The sequence below is a fragment of the Misgurnus anguillicaudatus genome, chromosome 20, assembly GCF_027580225.2.
Source record: "Misgurnus anguillicaudatus chromosome 20, ASM2758022v2, whole genome shotgun sequence".
Classification (NCBI taxonomy): Eukaryota; Metazoa; Chordata; class Actinopteri; order Cypriniformes; family Cobitidae; genus Misgurnus; species Misgurnus anguillicaudatus.
In genome coordinates this window covers 34,518,916-34,533,714 of record NC_073356.2, presented here as the reverse complement: position 1 = coordinate 34,533,714, position 14,799 = coordinate 34,518,916, and the positions used below count along the sequence as shown (strand labels likewise).

Below are 14,799 nucleotides of genomic sequence, written 5' to 3'. Positions count from 1 at the left end.
TTTAAAGGTGCCAAAGAATGCACTGAAATAATATGTTAATTTGTTCTCTGATATCTTCATAGATGATATGTGACTTTATTAATTGCAAAAAAATATCCATGGATGCTTTTTCATGTCCATTTACAATCCTAGGATTTGTCTTTAGAAGAAATGGTCTATTATTACCTTATTTGAAAGGGTCATGAATAAAAATGTTGAGCTCTGCTCTGATTGGCTGATTCTCAGAGCAGTTCAGCAGTAGCTATCTGTGTGTGTAAACAGACTTTGAGCCTGTGTAAGACGAAGATACAGATTTTGAGAAATAATGAATTGTTTGGAGATTGTTAATGAGTGGTAAGTTCGCTACCATATAGCATTAACTAACATATAGCTCACAATTTTGTTTTTTGCATTGTAACAACATTGTACTTAATTTAAAGTGTAATTTAACGTTTGGGGCGTGTTTGATGGCCTGTTTTCTAGGTTTTTTGCATGCACATGGTTTACATAAGGAGGAAACAATCGTGTTTAAGGCTCACAATATGTCATTACCATGTACAGACTTTTTATTAACCATCTATGTCTAAGTAAATACAGTTTTTCATTCTATGGCACCTTTCCAAGTGCCATAAATGGGTCCCCAGTGCTTCTATCAACCTAGAAAATGTGAAAAAGATCATCCCAGTAACTTAGTTTTGGTAAACCATTTTCTGCAATGATGTGAAAAATTAGATCATTGAAATTTGGCTCCCCTTGTGATGTCAGAAGGGGATAATACCACCCCTTAAAGGAATAGTCTACTCATTTTCAATATTAAAATATGTTATTACCTTAACTAAGAATTGTTGATGCATCCCTCTATCATCTGTGTGTGTGCACGTAAGCGCTGGAGCACGCTGCGATGCTTCGATAGCATTTAGCTTAGCCCCATTCATTCAATGGTACCATTTAGAGATAAAGTTAGAAGTGACCAAACACATCAACGTTTTTCCTATTTAAGACGAGTAGTTATACGAGCAAGTTTGGTGGTACAAAATAAAACGTAGCGCTTTTCTAAGCGTATTTAAAAGAGGAACTATATTGTGTGGCGTAATGGCACTTTTGGGAGTACTTCGACTTGGCGCAGTAACACCCTCCCTCTCCCATTATGAGAGTGAGAAGAGGAGCGGACTTTTCAGGCGAGTCGAAGTACTCACAAAAGTGCTATTGCGCCATGAAATGTAGTTCCTCTTTTGGATCCGCTTGGAGGGGCGCTGCGTTTTGTTTTGTACCACCAAACTTGCTCGTATAGCTACTCGTCTTAAATAGGAAAAACGTTGATGTGTTTGGTCACTTCTAACTTTATCTCTAAATGGTACCATTGAATGAATGGGGCTAAGCTAAATGCTATCGAAGCGTCGCAGCGCGCTCCAGCGCTTACGTGCACGCACACAGATGATAGAGGGATGTATCAACAATTCTTAGTTAAGGTAATAACATATTTTAATATTGAAAATGAGTAGAATATTCCTTTAATCTGCACTATCCAACACTGCCATTTAGTGCAGAGATCAGCTCATTTGCATTTAAAAGGAAACACCCAAAATGGCACAAGTTTTATTTCGCAGCTTAAAAAAGTCTTGTGAAATGTCCCCTTTAAAATATGAACTCATTATTGCTTAAAGCTGCAATATGTAACATTTGTTGGTTACAATTCTATACATACATCTTAGCCATAAAATTGCCATTCACCAGACGGACTGATATATATATATACATAACAGTATATACACATACAAAATATTACACTCTAAATTCGGCTGGGTTATTTTTAACCCAATGCTGGGTAAATATTGGACAGAACACATGTTGGGTTAAAAATAAACCTGTATGCTGGGTTGTTGTTAACCATAAGTTGAAACAACCCAGCATAGGTTTATTGATTAACCCCACATGTGTTTTCTTTCCAATATTTGTACAGTAGTACATGCAATAAAGTATTTTTAACCATGGATGCCTTATTTTGCTTTAAAGGAAATACAGAAATGTATCTAAACCAATTTAGGCATATATAGTGTGAATACTGTCACCTATATAGACAATCTGTCTGTCTACTACACTGTGCACAAAGACCTTTCTTCCCAATTGGCCTGTGGAGAAATCCATTAAAGCAGGAAACTGTAAGCCGGTCTCGTCTCGCTGTAGGGTTCCTGTGTTAACACCCCACCTGCAGGGGATTTTATTAAGTACAGTGTGTTGCTGGAAGGGAGTCTGTGTTTGATCATAGGTAACAAGCTCAGATTTAACTGCCTCAGACATGTAGAGCAAGCGTCTCTCCCTCTTGCTTTCTCCGTCCTATAAGAGTTTAAGAGCTCACCAGACTCAGCACTTTTTAATTATAGTGTTGTAATATGATGCTTTTTAAATCCACATTCTTAACCTTTCAGATCTTTAAGGAATTAGGTTTCAATTTCTGTCTCTTTGCAAAGTAGCTTTGATTAACAAAATGCATACAGTGGGCACAAAAATGTGATAAAAATTTGTTTGTATAGCGCTTTTCACAATTTTGCATTTTTACAAAGCAGCTTTAGATGGAATAAAGAAAATACGAAAAATAAAGAGATGCCGGAAACAAAGCAATTTAGACACGCAGGGCAAACATGTCATTGCATTAAATATAATTAGTGCTGGGCAAAGATTAATCGCGATTAATCTTATACAAAATAAAAGTGATTTTTTGCATAATATATGAGTGTGCGCTTTTTGTAATTATTATGTATATATAAATACACACAAATTCATGTATGTATTTAAGAAACATTTACATGTGTATATATATTTATTTATATTTTTATATTTTCTATATTATATATTAACAATAAAAATGTATGTATACATGTATGTGTGTGTGTGTGTGTGTGTGTGTGTGTGTTTAAATATACATAATAATTACACACAGTACACACACATATATTGGGCAAAAGTTCACTTTTATTTTGTATGTGATTAATCTTTGCTCAGCACTAAATAAAATATAACAACACGTGGCATTTGTAAACAAAATATGCTCTGAGACATATTTTAATAACTTACTGAAATAACTAGTAGATATAAACATCCCCAATAGAGTGGTATACATTTTTTACTTTTATTTTGTACTGTTTACTTGTCTGATGTACAGCACTTTGGGTTGCACACCTCGCAGTGACAAATTTACAATAAAAAAACAACAACAACCAAACCCGTTTATAAAATTCACACAGATGTCCTATCACACTAACTATGGCCATTTTTTTTTATTTAAAGGTGTAGTTTGTACATTTTAGGAGGATCTATTGACAGAAATGCAATATAAGCAGACTGATCTCATGGAAAATCGTGTTATAGTCACACAAAACTTGATTAATTTATTTGTGTCCACCTTTTTTGGTGCCTAACGCACATATGTCTTTTTTGTGTAAGTCCCACAAATTTCTATAAATAGTTTGTCGTGTCTTTTGCACAACTTTCTGTGAGGATTTAACAAGAAACGAACCCAAATGCAGACGTAACAAAATAAGAAATTTATTACACAAACAGGGAAAACAAAACCCACGAGGGGGCAAAACAAGACAGGGTAAATGCAAACTAAAGTTACACTAAACTAGACATAAAACAAACAATAAACTATACACAACCTATAACAGACTAGACTAGATTAGATTAGATACTCTCGATACTCACAGATAAAAGACACAGGAAAACGACAAGACGAACGTGCACAGAACATCAAAGACAAGGACAATAAATAGGGACAACTAATGAAGGACACAGCTGAAATCAATGACAAGTAAGAGAGCGGGTAAAAAGAGACGAGACCCGGAAAATGCGTGGTCAGAATAAATCAATACTAAAACCACGCATTTCCCACATAAAACATGGTACTGCCAGGACCCTGTCACAAAGACTAGATATAATTTAAGACATGATTCCGACAGGATCCTGACACTTTCTTTTTCGTTTCATTTTATGTATTGTCCAATTTTCTTACCATTGTCGCTTGGGGTTGGGGTTAGAATCACTTTCTGTTACATTTTTAGACATCCAAACCCCAACTCCAGGTGAGAATAGTTTTTTAAAAGCCGAAGAAAAACATGTAGAAACCAAGACAAAAAAGTACATTCGAACCAAAACCCAAAATCTAACCCCAACCGACAATGGTAAGAAAATAGGAAAAAACTATGAGAAAACAATACATAAAATGACACGAGAAAGAAAGTCGTGCCACGGACACGAAAAACTATTTATAGAATGGCATGCAAAAATTACTTTCTTACGTAGTTTTTATCTTGTTTTTTGTACAAATATCTACAATTTCTTAAATCAAGATGTATTTTCTTGATGAGCAAAATGACCAAAGTCTTTAAGTCAATTAGTCTATTTCAATAAGGCAATTTAAGTGAATTCGTGAACAAAACAAGCAAAATATCTGCCAATGGGGTGAGACATTTTTTCTTGAATTAAGTGTCTAAGAAAAAAGTAAACATTTTTCTCATCCCATTGGCAGATTTTTTTGTTTGTTTGTTTGTTTTAAGCATGAATTCACTTAAATTGTATATTTGTTGTCTAAAAACTAGACAAATTTTCTTAGCAAATCTTGCTCATCAAGAAAATACATCTTAATTTAAAAATGCTCTGTCTTAGATTTTTATTATCAAATTATCAAATTTAAGTGATTTTGTGCATAAAACAAGCAAAAAAATCTGCCAATGGGGCATTTTCTTGAATTTTTCTTGAATTTAGTGTTTAAGAAAAATTTTCAAGATTTTTCGCTTACCCCATTGGCAGATTTTTTGCTTGTTTTATGCACAAAATCACTTAAATTTGATATTTTTGGTCTAAAAACTAGACTTATTTTCTTGGGTCGTTTTGCTCATCAAGAAAAAGCGTCTTAATTTAAATTTTTTTAGATATTTTTACTTAAAACAAGCAAAATACAAATATTTTTTTTCTTGAAAATTGCATTTTTTGCAGTGTAAGAAAGTCTTTTTTTTACTCATTTTGTGCCATGGAAACAAATACATTAATCAAATTTTGCGTGACTATAACACGACTTTCCGTGAGATCATGTTGAATATAATATACATAACTGTATTTTCAGTGGTGTATAAAGACCTTGCATAATGCACTGTATTGTTTTTATTCAATTAGAGTATGACGTTTTTATCTACATACAACACGGGTCCCCTTACATGGAAGTCGCCATTTAGTGCCGTCATGTTTCTACAGTAGCCCTAAACTGACAAACTGCTCAACAGAGCGCTTTTTCGTCACTATGTTGTCTCAGACAATGACATGTTTGTCCTGTAGCAGCTACCGTAGCTTCTCTATGCCTTTTGAGCGATGGACTGAGCTGTTGGTTGCAATTTGCAATCTCACCCCTAGATGCCGCTAAAATCTACATACAGCACCTTTAACTTCTCATTCAAATAATTGTCACTTGGTTTGATATCTTGCTACTGTAACTACTGTAATGCAGTGACATTCATACACAATTTGATGTACAAAACGTTTTGGGAGCACTATATAACATCACATCAGGCAAGGTGAGAGCTACTCGACTGTAAAACCTCAAACTATGACCTCTGGTGCCAGATTGAAGTATGCAACTGTGTTGCTGACTTGCATGTATTGTTAAACCTGTCACAGGTAAAACTAACATTTCAGAAATTTCAATAGAAAGCACAGAACAGATGTTGCCGTGTATATATGAGAGTAAGAGAGGGAGACCGAAAGGTATGCATCTGTTTAAGTGTGTGTCAAAGGGATGGTAGATTACAAAGCTTTAAACATATAATGAAAGACTTCAGACACACGCTTTACACTTTAAAAAACACATACACTTAGGTATGCAGTTTATATAGAGACCCACTGTGTTTAATATGACAGTGCTCAGTCATCATAACACTACCAAGTGTTAGATTTATTTATTGGATTTGACCTGACACTTTATTTCTATTAGTTATATAACATTTTACAATCAGAAATAGCTTGGGTAACACTTTACAAGGTTGTATTTGTTAACATTAGTTAATGCATTAACAAACATGAGCAATAGTTTTCAGCACTTATTAACAATAAAATTGTTCATGTTAATTCATTGTGGATGAACTAATGTTAACAGTTACAACTTTTGATTTTATAAATGTATTAGTAAATGCTGTAATTAACATCAACTAAGCTAAAAAATGTTGTATTCATTGTTAAATCATGTTAGCTAAAGCATTCACCAATGTTAACAAATATAACCTTATTTTAGAGTGTTACTAAAGCTCGTAGTTTTACCTTCAGAAACGGGTTAGGTATCTACATTTATTTAATTGAAAATGCCAATAGGTCATATCAGGTACAACATACATGTAGATTCAAACTGGACTGTGCCACCTAACGGTTAAAACATACATCAGTTTCAGGACCGCAGTGGAAAGTTGCAGTTAAACCATGACCTTATGACAGTACTTCAATGTGAGACTAAAAGTCCTGCCGGTTTGGAGAGGAAATAATGACGATTTTCCCATTACAATCATAATTTCACAGCTCACCGATGCTTATACAGAGATTTATCTATTAGACATAGTAACATTAAACATAGTAGAGTGAATCCTCAGTTGCTGTAAATCAAATAAAATGGATTATTACATTTTGTAAACAATCACAATCGTGTCCAGTTCAGTGGATTCAGTACAGATACTACTGTGAAGATGTACTGAAGAAACTGAATAAAAAAAGATTAAGCAATCATATTACTATGAACAGGGGCGTCATGGACCAATTTTATTTATTTATTTACCCTTCATACTCTAATAATAATTATTAACGTCAACGTCAAACAAAACCTTTTATACGGCCTATTCTTATAGACTACAGAGATAAAAAGGAAGCGTTTATTAATGATTTGATTGCTATTTTACACATTAATGAAAAACTCACGTGACGTCTGTAATTGGCTGTAATTATTAAAGTGCACCTATTTCATTGCTAAAAAAAATTATTTTGTAGGGATGCTCCGATCGATCGGCCGCCGATCGTAATCGGCCGATAACGGCATTAAATGACGCGACCGGCACTCGCTAAATTTGCCGATCTCATGAGCCGATCTTTCTGTTTACTTCTGTCATCATAGTGTTCCTGATGCGGCTGCAATTAGAGACCATTTTACACAGTGCAAGCATTTTGTAACCCGTTGCTCATGTGTGACGTGCACATTTGGATTTCTCTCTTTGCGTATTTTCTATGAGGACGCGCTCCGGTCCTCAGCACGATGCGTCTTCACATCCCTATCAAACAGCGTATACAACACATATCTATCGCGGACAATTGCATCCTCATGCTGAAAGTTTATTACTTGCATTCATTTTAAAGTTTTGAAGGTTTAAAGTAATATTCCATTTTCTTAAAAGAAAAATCCAGATAATTTACTCACCACCATGTCATCCAAAATGTTGATGTCTTTCTTTGTTCAGTCGAGAAGAAACTATGTTTCTTGAGGAAAACATTGCAGGACTTTTCTCACTCTAATGGACTTTAATGGACACCAACACTTAACACGTAACAGTTTTTTTCAACGGAGTCTCAAAGGACTACAAACGATCCCAAACGAGGCACAAGGGTCCCATCCAGCAAAACGGTTGTCATTTTTGACAAGAAAAACAAAAAATATGCACTTCTAAACCACAACCCCTCGTAAGTCCGGTCCAGCGCGACCTAACGTAAATGCGCAGTGACGTAGGGAGGTCACGTGTTACATATATAAAAAGCACATTTGCGGACCATTTTAAACAATAAAATGACACAAAGACATTAATTAGTATCATTCCACATACAACAACGTCAGAACGGTCCTCTTTCAACACATTCGTAAACACTGGGGCGGAGTTTCGCGTTCGTCCTCTGTGACCTCTTGACGTCATGACGTATTGCGTGAGGTCATGCTGACGCTTTCATGACCGGCCCTAGACAAGAAATTGTGCTTTAAAAGTGCATATTTTTAATTTTTCTTGTCAAAAATGACAATCGTTTCGCCAGACAAGACCCCCACGCCTCGCCTGGGACCGTTCACAGTCCCTTGAAACTCCGCTGAAAAAAACTGCCAAGTGTTGAGCCAAGTACCAAATGTTGGGCTCCACCAAAGTCCATCAAAATGAGAAAAATCCTGCAATGTTTTCCTCAAAAAACACAATTTCTCCTCGACCGAACAAAGAAAGACATCAACATTTTGGATGACATGGTGGTGAGTAAATTATCTGGATTTTTCTTTTAAGAAAATGGCCTATTCCTTTAAGAAACAATAGTTATGGTTCATTTTAGGTCAGAAATCTGTTGTTTTATTGTGATTTTAGCACATGATTTTAGAGATATCTGTCTTTCCCCATTTAAGTAGATAGGAGTTTAGTCTGAAATAACTGCATGGAGACATTGAAAACATGGCCGCCTAGTGGCGCGACTTCCCTAAAGCGACTTTGTATGTACTGTACTCTTAAAGCATGTGTTCCTCTATAAGCGAGCGCCACGTATACAAATGTCTATGTTTTACAGCAGGGAAACTGACTGTGCTTAAGTTTACCCTGCTTTTGATCTTCATTTAATTATTGAGCTTCGGGCCAAAATAAATTAACAGCTGCTCATAATTTCTACAACCAGATCACTTTACACAACACGTATAAATGATATGAGATTCAAAAAAAGACGTAATAAGAAAACTTAAATAATAAATTGGCTCTTATTGACAGAAATGAAATTAAATGAATTGCAAAAGGAAATGTTTGCTTACACGTGCATCTCAGTTGTGCCTTTTGAGTTTCTGAAGAGATTTGCAATCAAAAACCAGATTAAAGATTTCCATAAATCTCATGTCGATGCTAAAGTAAGCTATGAAAGAGCAAAACAATTTTCATCTAAATGCCACCGCCTGACGTGCATGTGTGTTTTCATGTAATAAGTGTTTATGAGAACTCAAAAGTAGCTCGCGAACTGAAGTTGTAGGTTCCTGCATCTGAGAAAGGCTTTGTTCTGTGTTTATGACAGCCGGTTATGTCTGAGCCGAAATAACAGGGGAGAAATGTGACACACCGTAAAGTCTGACCTCTGACTTCCATGTCCTGTGTGTGTGTTTGTAGGGCAGTTTTTACGTGCCATCGGAGAACTGTCTTCAGAGAGCTTACACGTGGCACAGACACATCTGTAAACTGTTGCTGGCCGCTCACAGAGGTCTGCGCTCGTATTACACGGCACTCATGAAGGAGAGTCCTCAACTCCAGCGCATAGAAACGGGTACGAACACAACGTCTTATGTAATGTTCTCACTTACTTGTGTATCCTTTTGTACAGTAGTCGGGAGAGTTCACTCAAAAATGAAATTCCTGTCATCAGTTATTCGGCAAATAAACCTTTCTGTTTTTCTGTGGAACAAGGAGACAGCAATGGAGACAAAATTATCCACAACATACAAAGTCAAAGCACAGTTTGAAGGACAAAAATACAGTAATCCAAAAACATGATCATACACTTAGTTCACATGTTTTACCTGACACCATATATTATTTAGATTTCTTTGTAATTGTGACCATGGACAACAAAACCAGTTATAATGGTTAATTTATCTAAATTGAGATTTTATATCACATGAAAGCTTAAAAAAAGCTTTATATTGATCTATGGTTGGTTAGGATAGGGACGATATTTGTTCGAGATATAACTATAAAAAAACAAAACGGTGCAAAAAATCGAAATATTGAGAAAATTATCTTTAAAGTTGTACAAATGAAGTCCTTAGCAACACATATAACTAATGTTACGGGTTTTTTTATATTTACGTTAGGAAATTTACAACATATCTTTATGGAACATGGACACCAGAGTTTACTTTTTGCATGTAAATTTTAATCTATCACAACAAACTATATATCATTGGAAAGGTCTATGAATATAGTTTTCATATTTCAAAACATTTAAGCAATAATAATAATAATAATAATGCAGTGACAGTAATTTATTAATTTGTGACAAGAGTATGCAGCAAACTGTTGACACCTAGTGGCTGTTGTTAGTAAAAAATTGCATTATTTTTATTTATAACAATAAATAGAAGCTGCTATAATAATTTTTTATTTTATATTTATACCTCCAGACACTTCTGTGAAAATTTTTAAAGTGTCTTCGTTAAAACAAGACCAAGATTAAGCTTCTAGACCAGAAAATGCCCGAGTTGTATTAACTTTTTCCCTGCCTTTGAAGAGCCAATTAAAGGATAATTCCGGTATTTAACACTTTGAGTCTGGTTTGTTTTGGATAAACAGTGATGGACACAGAAATTTTGACAATGGGTCGAGTCTTGACTTTTCGACTCATCTAGAAGCGTCTCTTGACTGCTTCAGAATGGAAGTCAATGACCATGCACAAACATGTCATTAAAACATCACTTAACATTCATTTTCAAAACTGTACTACTCACCGAGTGGGTCGTGGTGTTCGTTGATGATTAAAAACAAATATATTGGCGCAATGTATGATTTCAATCCGTGTTATTTGCTATAGTGGAACTATTTTTTCAGATACCTCACAACCGCGTATATACTAATACTTCCGCTCTATATTTGAGTCTGAAGCATGAATGAACGTAGTCCAACAAACTGTAATAAAACGGTAGCATACTTTCAAAATCAAGTTTATTTATAACACTTACACCATCCAATATGTTTTTTTTCATCAGCAGAACAATAAAGAAGATATTTTGCAGAAACCCCAGAATGCCAAAAAAATGCCAAAGCAGGAAGCGCGCTTTACGTTCAAGGCGATCTCTTCCACTGGTGTCGTTTGGTGGCTGTTGGCTATGGATGTTGGTCTCTCTGCGCCACCTATAGAGCGGGAGCATGAAGCGCACTTCCTGCTTGGCAAAAGCTCTGCATTAACGCTGTAAAATATTTATATATATATTCGAATCTCAAAACTGAAAATCGAATGTCAACCCACGGAACGAATATTCGAATATTCTGGTCCAGCACTACAAATATGGGGAACATTTCTTCTGAGAGAAACCGAGCGAAAAAACTACAACCACATGTAAACAGACCCTTTTCTGTTTCCCGGCGGCGGAGTGATATATCAGCGAGCAATGAGTCTTCCAGAGAAGTCAATGGAATTTTACAAAATGCAAAAATAAAACACGACAGAAACTGTATTTCGCTTCACAACTTGTTTTTAATCATCAACGAACACCACGAACCACACTGTGAGTAGCACAGTTTTGAAAATGAACGTTAAGTGTTGTTTTAATGACATGTTTGTGCATGGCCATTGACTTCCATTCTGAAGCAGTCAAGAGACGCTTCTAAACGAGTCAAAAACTCAAGACACGACCCATTGAGAAAAATATAGATATGATGAAATGTTCACGTTTTCTTTGTTTAAAAGCACAGGGTATGTTCTATCATTTGATATATTTGTATGTTTATATATTTCTAGAAAAAATATTTCCTGGAAGGCATTTTGTGAAACTGTTGTGAAAATCGCAAAAAACTTTTCAAAAAATGCTGGCAGGGAATGAGTTAATGTACATAAGCTTTTCAGCCCCACCCAAAAAGGGATGTGCCAGTTAAAGGGTTAATATCATAATGATTTTTGGCATAAAAAATATAAAATTTTGACCATACAGTGTATTGTTGGCTATTGCTACAAATATACTACTAAATATGCTACTTATGACTGGTTGTGTGGTCCAGGCTCACAATTTACAAAAAAAATACTTCTGACCCTGAAATCTTACTTAGACATTTTCAGGTTTGAACCTTTGTATTAAGGAAATGACAGAATTGTTATTTGTGGGTGAACTATTGCTTAAAAGCAAAATTGTTTTTATCCAATGTGTGTGTGTCTCTGATTTATATACAGTGCATAACAAATTTATTAGACCACCATTTGTCTCAGAGATCATTCAGCAACATAAAATGCATTAATGTGAAATCTTTTCTTTTTAAAGGTTTTGAACAGAAGTGATCAAATTGAATTCACATTTTATACCCAAATTTCAGTCGGCACATTCAACTTTCCTCAGAAGTCAGAAATGAATTGGGCCTAATATTCAAACTTATTTTTCTTTTAAGGACTGCAATAATTAACTGAAATTGGGCATATAAATAAAAAATAATACAAAGTTTCTGGCTTTCTTGTAAAACAGTAAATTTAAAAATTCATGGTTAAGAACAATTATATTTTAGCATTTAAAAAAATGCAGCATGAAGTTAAAACAACCTACTATTTTAAGTTTTGGCTTGTGATAAGTTGAAATAACTTGTTGAAATTGTTTAACTTAATTAAAATTAAAATATATGTAGATATAACATTTTTATTGCCTAAAGCTAATATCAATATCTCAGGAATTGTTGCTTTTACACTGTGAGTACAGAGATAATATCAGATGGTAATGGTACAGTACAGTACCACCACTTTGCAACACTTATAGTACTGAATGATCATTTTATTATACTATAATAGTTCAATTTTCCTCTAAAAATACCATTGAACATGTTAAAACATTGTACTTATTTCTAACTTACTGTATTTTTGGCATAATTTATTTAATGCTTCTCTTATGTTCCCACATCTAGAGGACCTTCACATTGAAGAAACATTAAACCAGCTCACAGCTAAACTGCAGGTGTGCGAAACACTTTACAAACTGAATCATTGAGGTTAAACAACACATTTTTCATATATTCACCATAACAGATCTGACTTTCTGTAGTTGCAGGGTGTTCATGAGAAAGTAGCAGAAGAGATCAGTAAAGACCTGAACCAGCTCTGTGCTCAGCTGTCTGCCGTTTGGACTCGCTTTTTGGAAGCTACGGTTCCTAATCCACATATCCGCTCCTATCTGGCCCAGGAACATCACACGCTCAGGGTGAGATAGACATTTTAAATGTTAAGAGTTAAATTAAAGGAAAACTTCAACTTACAGAATTAAAGGGATAGTTCACCCAAAAATGAAAATTCGGTCATCATTTCCTCACAACACAAATGAATATATTTTGAGGAATGTTTATAACCAAACCGTTGATGGACCCCATTTACTTCCTTAGTAGGAAAAAGAATACTATTGAAGAAATGGGGTCCACGAACGGTTTGGTTACAAACATTTCTCAAAATATCTTCCTTTGTGTTCATCAAAACAAAGAAATTTATATGGGTTTGTAACAACTGAGAGTGAAAAAATTATGACAGAATTTTCATTTTTGGGTGAACTATCCCTTTAACTCATTCACCGCCATTGACGAGTTCATATTTAACTAATAAATATGCCTTTCTGGACGAATTTCAAAGTGAAATTGTAATACCGCTTTTATCCACCAGATGGTGCCAAACCGAATTTATCAAAAACGGAAGTTAAAAAGATTTAATGATTTATTTTAACTGCCTTTATGTTTGATAGTCATTCTGAGTCTGATGTCTAACATAAATTCCTTTACAAAAACACAATTTTTTAAGCTTTTTGCTCAAAATGTTGTATTTTTGAAGAGAAATATCCATATTTCAGTGGCTAAATTAAGTAGAAAAAGTAAATATATAATGAAACGTTTTTTCCCCATTTTGTTTGTTTGTTTGTTTGTTTATTGTTTGTTTGAAAGCAGAGGGTGTGTTCTTTAATTTGATATAATTTGTATGTTTATATATTTATAGAAAATAATTTTACCTGCAAGGAATTTTGTTTAAATTTTGTTAAAATCACAAAAATGCAGGTGGGCAACTTTTCTCAAAAAGGCTGGCGGTGAATGAGTTAAGATGGGTCATGGTGGCTTTAAGCTATTATGAGCATGTCTTTCATCCAAAGGACTGATTTTAATGCTATTAAATATTCTGTTCAATGTATGCTGGATTGCAGTGCTTAAGGTATTCGGTGTAAATGAATAACCTAGGTTTAATAGTTAACAATGAAAAAGCTAACTAAGGGTTAAATGCAATTTATTGTTACCACTTATGCTATTTACACAGTGTATCATGCCAGTTTTTGTTATTGTGCAATAGACAATATGACAAAGAAATGTATGTTGATATTTGTTTGCTTCACCAAATGCAATCGATCACTTTTACTCCAAGCATAAAATCTGACACAGTGACTGAATTTCCCAGCATCCCTCACATCTCTGAGTGCCTTGGATCAATTCAGCAGTCATAAAAAGTCCCTGATATATATACACATTATTTTAACCATAGCTTTTAATTCTAGAATAGCAAGTTATTATAAAAAACATAAGATGAAGAGATAAATCCAATTTTACCTGTATCAATGGAGTACTTTTATTTCTATCCAGACTTACTTTATGAAGTATTTCTGCTCACTGAAGAAGACGTGCGGTGAATGTGTGATGGAGCAGAGTCTAAAAACAAGATTTTAAAATCCTTATATGAGGAAAAGCAATAGGAGCAACAAAAATGAGACGGATTATTTCAGATCTGAGAGGATGGCACACAATTCAGTGAAATGTACAGAGACTCATATTGCAGAATTTGTCAATTATGAGAAGTACGCTGCATGTTGTGTTACTGAGATGTATAGGAAGTGTTTACTGATTTGTGTGTTGTGCAGGTCCGGAGGTTTTCTGAAGGGTACTTTTTCACTGAACATCTGAAAGAGACTTCCCTCACATTTCAGGAGGAATTGTGAGTGCTTTACTATAGCTCTCTCTCTCTCTCTCTCTCTCTCTCTCTCTCTCTCTCTCTCTCTCTCTCTCTCTCTCACACACACACACACAAGTTTACCTTTTTTGGGGAGGTTCCATAGACATATCCCCCTTCCCCTAAACCTAACCC

At 34.8% G+C, this 14,799-nt stretch overlaps 1 protein-coding gene and 1 long non-coding RNA gene across 5 annotated transcripts in view; one reads left to right on the top strand and one right to left on the bottom strand.

Annotated features, from left to right (window-relative positions):
- The window catches only part of fam135b (family with sequence similarity 135 member B), a 79,747-nt gene that overhangs the window by 36,188 nt on the left and 28,760 nt on the right, over positions 1-14,799 (top strand). The window contains exons 8-11 of one of the 2 annotated variants that reach the window (XM_055220129.2): positions 9,114-9,267; positions 12,600-12,649; positions 12,743-12,892; positions 14,576-14,649. In XM_055220129.2, the coding sequence (XP_055076104.2) occupies positions 9,114-9,267; positions 12,600-12,649; positions 12,743-12,892; positions 14,576-14,649 (428 nt within the window). Of the gene's footprint in view, positions 1-9,113; positions 9,268-12,599; positions 12,650-12,736; positions 12,893-14,575; positions 14,650-14,799 lie in introns of both variants that reach the window. The other variant, XM_055220128.2, reaches the window with a different exon arrangement.
- LOC129455410 (uncharacterized) overlaps positions 1-14,799 on the bottom strand; it is a 32,382-nt gene that overhangs the window by 6,889 nt on the left and 10,694 nt on the right. For all 3 annotated transcript variants that reach the window (XR_012359827.1, XR_012359828.1, XR_012359829.1), the window contains exons 5-6: positions 14,268-14,366; positions 9,305-9,395 (exon numbers count right to left, since the gene is read on the bottom strand). This is a non-coding gene — a long non-coding RNA (uncharacterized lncRNA). The remainder of the gene's footprint in view (positions 1-9,304; positions 9,396-14,267; positions 14,367-14,799) is intronic.